Raw genomic sequence first — 3,392 nt, 5'->3', positions numbered from 1 at the left:
AATCATTTTCAACCATATTCTATTTTTATTTTAAAATAGAGTTTGAAGTAAAAAGTTTTTTTTTTTTAACTTTACTCTATTCTCTACTAAATAATAGAAAATGAAACTATTCCTTAAATGGTGTAATAGTTTATTTTACTCATTCTCTATTTATTATTTCAAAATGAAATAGGATTTGAGGGAAATTCAATTTCACTATATAATTATTTTATTTTTAAATAATACTGGAGTAATACATTAAAGATGATATAACTCAAAATTGATTAACACTTACAAATTGTAGTCTAGATTTACTATTTTATCATTTTTCTATCAGTCAAATATATTTTATCTTACATAACTATCGCCAATCTCTAATTAAAATTTGATTCAAGGAGGGAGGGGCCGGTCACAAGACAATTAGACATCTCTAAGCGAAGAGAACGTGTGTGATGATGCACTGAGATAGTGAGGGACCGACCACTGAGTCTACCACTTCTACCACACAAAAAATAAGTATAAAAATTCATGATAAATAGTTGCCTTTTCACGAAACTAACTTATATTCTATATTAAGAGAATATTATGCCTAACTAAAACTTTTCCGAGAAATTGGATCAAACAGTGATTCTGAGCAAAAGGAAAAACCTTTCACCGAAAGTGTTCGTGTCATTATAAATTCTATTATAATCAAGACCAATATAAAATAGCTTCTAGAAAAGAAAAATAGTGTAGAAAAGTTTAGCTTTGATACTCGTATTTTATATTATTGAATTGAGCTGATAGGTTAGTCTAATTGGAAAGCGAATGAGTTATAGCTAGAGATAAAAAATAAACTATTCATATGATTCTTTCATGCTTAGATGAGCTGGGCCAATAAACAAACGCTTTTAGATATATAAAATTATGGAATTCTAGTAATTGCCATATATAAAAGTACTATTCAAAATGTGACCCCAAGAAAAACTTATTGTTGTAAATATATTCAAGTAATGTAATCATTATCTTACTAGATCAAATAAGAGTTGGATTCTATTTCGAAAACCATATGAAATCAATGAGAATAAGAATTTTGATCCAAGGCTTATAGAAATAATTGAATAACCCTAAGTAAGCAAAACTTGTTTTCCCTTCTCATTAAGGTGAGAGTGACATCATCACCAAGTCACTCATGCAACGTCATGAAGCTCCCCTAAGCAAATGAAAAAGGGATAAGTTTCATCGCATTCTCTTGTCTTTGTCCATCTCTCTCTCTCTTCCTTCTCATTTCCTCACATCTTCCTCTCTCTCCAAAAAAATCAAAGCAATCCAACAAAAGAAAAGATCTCATCATTACAAGTTTCTTTTCTCCATTATATTTACACACACACTTCTCCTCCCTTTTAATCATATAGCCCACACCAAGAGAGGAAAACATTAAAACCACCAAAAACTCCCTCAGATTCAACAAAATGGATATTGCTAGTAATAACAAAGCAATAAAGCTAAAAGTTAGGGACCAACTTCTTCAATGCCACGAGATGACCACTAAGGTTCAGCAACTCCTCTCTCAAGACGGGTCGGATTTGGGTCCAGCGAAGGATCTCGTGGAGAAAATATTGGGGTCTATCAGTGACACAATCTCTGCTCTTGATTCCTTCGAACCCATCTCCCCCTCTGATCTCGTCACAGCCGCCGAAGGCTCTCAAAATGCTTCCTGCGACAACGACGGCAAGCTTGAGGATTCTGGCGATAGTCAGAAAAGATTGGGACCAGTTAAGGGTAAAAGAGGATGCTACAAGAGAAAGTAAGTTTCACCTTCTCACGCTTAGTTTTTGTTACCGTGTTAAGTTTCCACAGCCTCTGACTTAAATCAATCAGTGACAAGTGAATTAGCTCTATCCCTTTACATATTATTTCTCCAATTACCGGACTACAATTCACACACGCAAGAGTTTTGAATCCAAGTTTATTATGACAGGGTTGTGGTATTAGTAAATACCACTAGGTTATAAGGTAGTATATCTTTTTTTTTTGTACTTATTTACCATAGTGATATGGAGTTTAATATAATATCCTTTGTCATTTTATTTTGTTTATAATGGTCATACAATATAAATCAATTGATTTGGATACTAATAAAGAAGGCGATCATTTAAGATCTAGTAATGTGCTTGGTCCACAAACAAACAAGATATTTAGCTTTGGTTCCAAGACTAATAATTACATAAAACGCCAAATGTTTTATTTATAAGTTCACAACATTTTGAGCAGGAAGAAATCAGAGACGTGGACTGTAGAGTCTACCGTACTTGAGGACACATTTTCTTGGAGGAAATATGGACAAAAACAGATTCTTAATGCCAAATTCCCAAGGTTATTTTTACACTTATATTCATCACCAATATAAAAAGACGTATGTATAATATTCATGTTGGTGGAGCATTATTATACATCGACCGCATTTATATCTACCATCTATGTTGTCTGGATTTAATTGATTGTGGAATATACATCTGGTCTAAATTTTTCTTTTGTTCATTAATGTTTTGCAGAAGTTACTTTAGGTGCACACACAAATACACTCAAGGGTGCAAGGCAACAAAGCAAGTGCAGAAGCTAGAGTCTGAACCCAGGATGTTCAGCATCACATACATCGGAAATCACACGTGTAATACCAACGAAGTAACACCCAAAATCAAGCCTTGTATTCATCATGATGAGATCATCACGGATTCTGAAGAGATCCAGAGTCCTAGTTTGATGACCTCGATGAAGGAAGAGGAAGAAAATCACCATCATGGTTCGTCAACGGAGAGTGACTTGCAATTGGTGTGGCAGGAAATGTTGGTCTTTGCAGAGGAACACCATCATCATCATGAGGCTGTTTACGGTTGTGGGGAAACTAGTACATCTATCAATGGTTTGGATTCCGCGGATCTGTGGAGTTGCCAGCAGTTTTCGGTTTAGCCACAATGAGCAGCTCTCTTATTTCAAACGATGTTCGAATCTAGCTTGATTTTACATTATTATAGAATGGAAAATCTATATTTTGTCATCTTATTTAGAGAATTAATCATCAGGCTAGTAGAATGGAACATACATATATAATGTTATCTTCTTAAATGAGCCTATTGTACATATGTTAGAATATTGTCATGATACTCTTGTTGGATTAAGTATAAAGTCTATTCTCTTATATTCCCATCCTTGTTCGAAACTACGCTAGGCGTAACGCGTGCGGTCGGGTAGGGCCTAGCGCCGAATCAATTAATCGGGGATTAAACGTGGATTAATCGGCGATTTGTTTTGTTATATATGACATAGTTCTAATGAATACCGTAAAAACAGTGTGGTGCAGTGGTCGGTTTTGTTCTTTAATAACTTCCCAACCCGGCTTCGAAGCTCGCATGCTGCACGTCATGATTATTGGG

At 34.6% G+C, this 3,392-nt stretch overlaps 1 protein-coding gene across 1 annotated transcript; it reads left to right on the top strand.

Annotated features, from left to right (window-relative positions):
- The first annotated feature begins 1,233 nt into the window (after positions 1 to 1,233).
- Positions 1,234 to 3,159, top strand: LOC106296750 (probable WRKY transcription factor 70). The gene is made up of 3 exons (XM_013732973.1): positions 1,234 to 1,765; positions 2,233 to 2,334; positions 2,514 to 3,159. The coding sequence occupies exons 1-3, from the start codon at positions 1,431 to 1,433 to the stop codon at positions 2,926 to 2,928; spliced, it is 852 nt and encodes a 283-aa protein (XP_013588427.1). The 5' UTR covers positions 1,234 to 1,430; the 3' UTR covers positions 2,929 to 3,159.
- The last annotated feature ends 233 nt before the right edge of the window (positions 3,160 to 3,392 follow it).

Source organism: Brassica oleracea, chromosome C6, assembly GCF_000695525.1.
Source record: "Brassica oleracea var. oleracea cultivar TO1000 chromosome C6, BOL, whole genome shotgun sequence".
In the NCBI taxonomy this organism is placed as follows: Eukaryota; Viridiplantae; Streptophyta; class Magnoliopsida; order Brassicales; family Brassicaceae; genus Brassica; species Brassica oleracea.
This window is presented reverse-complemented; position numbering and strand designations above follow the sequence as displayed.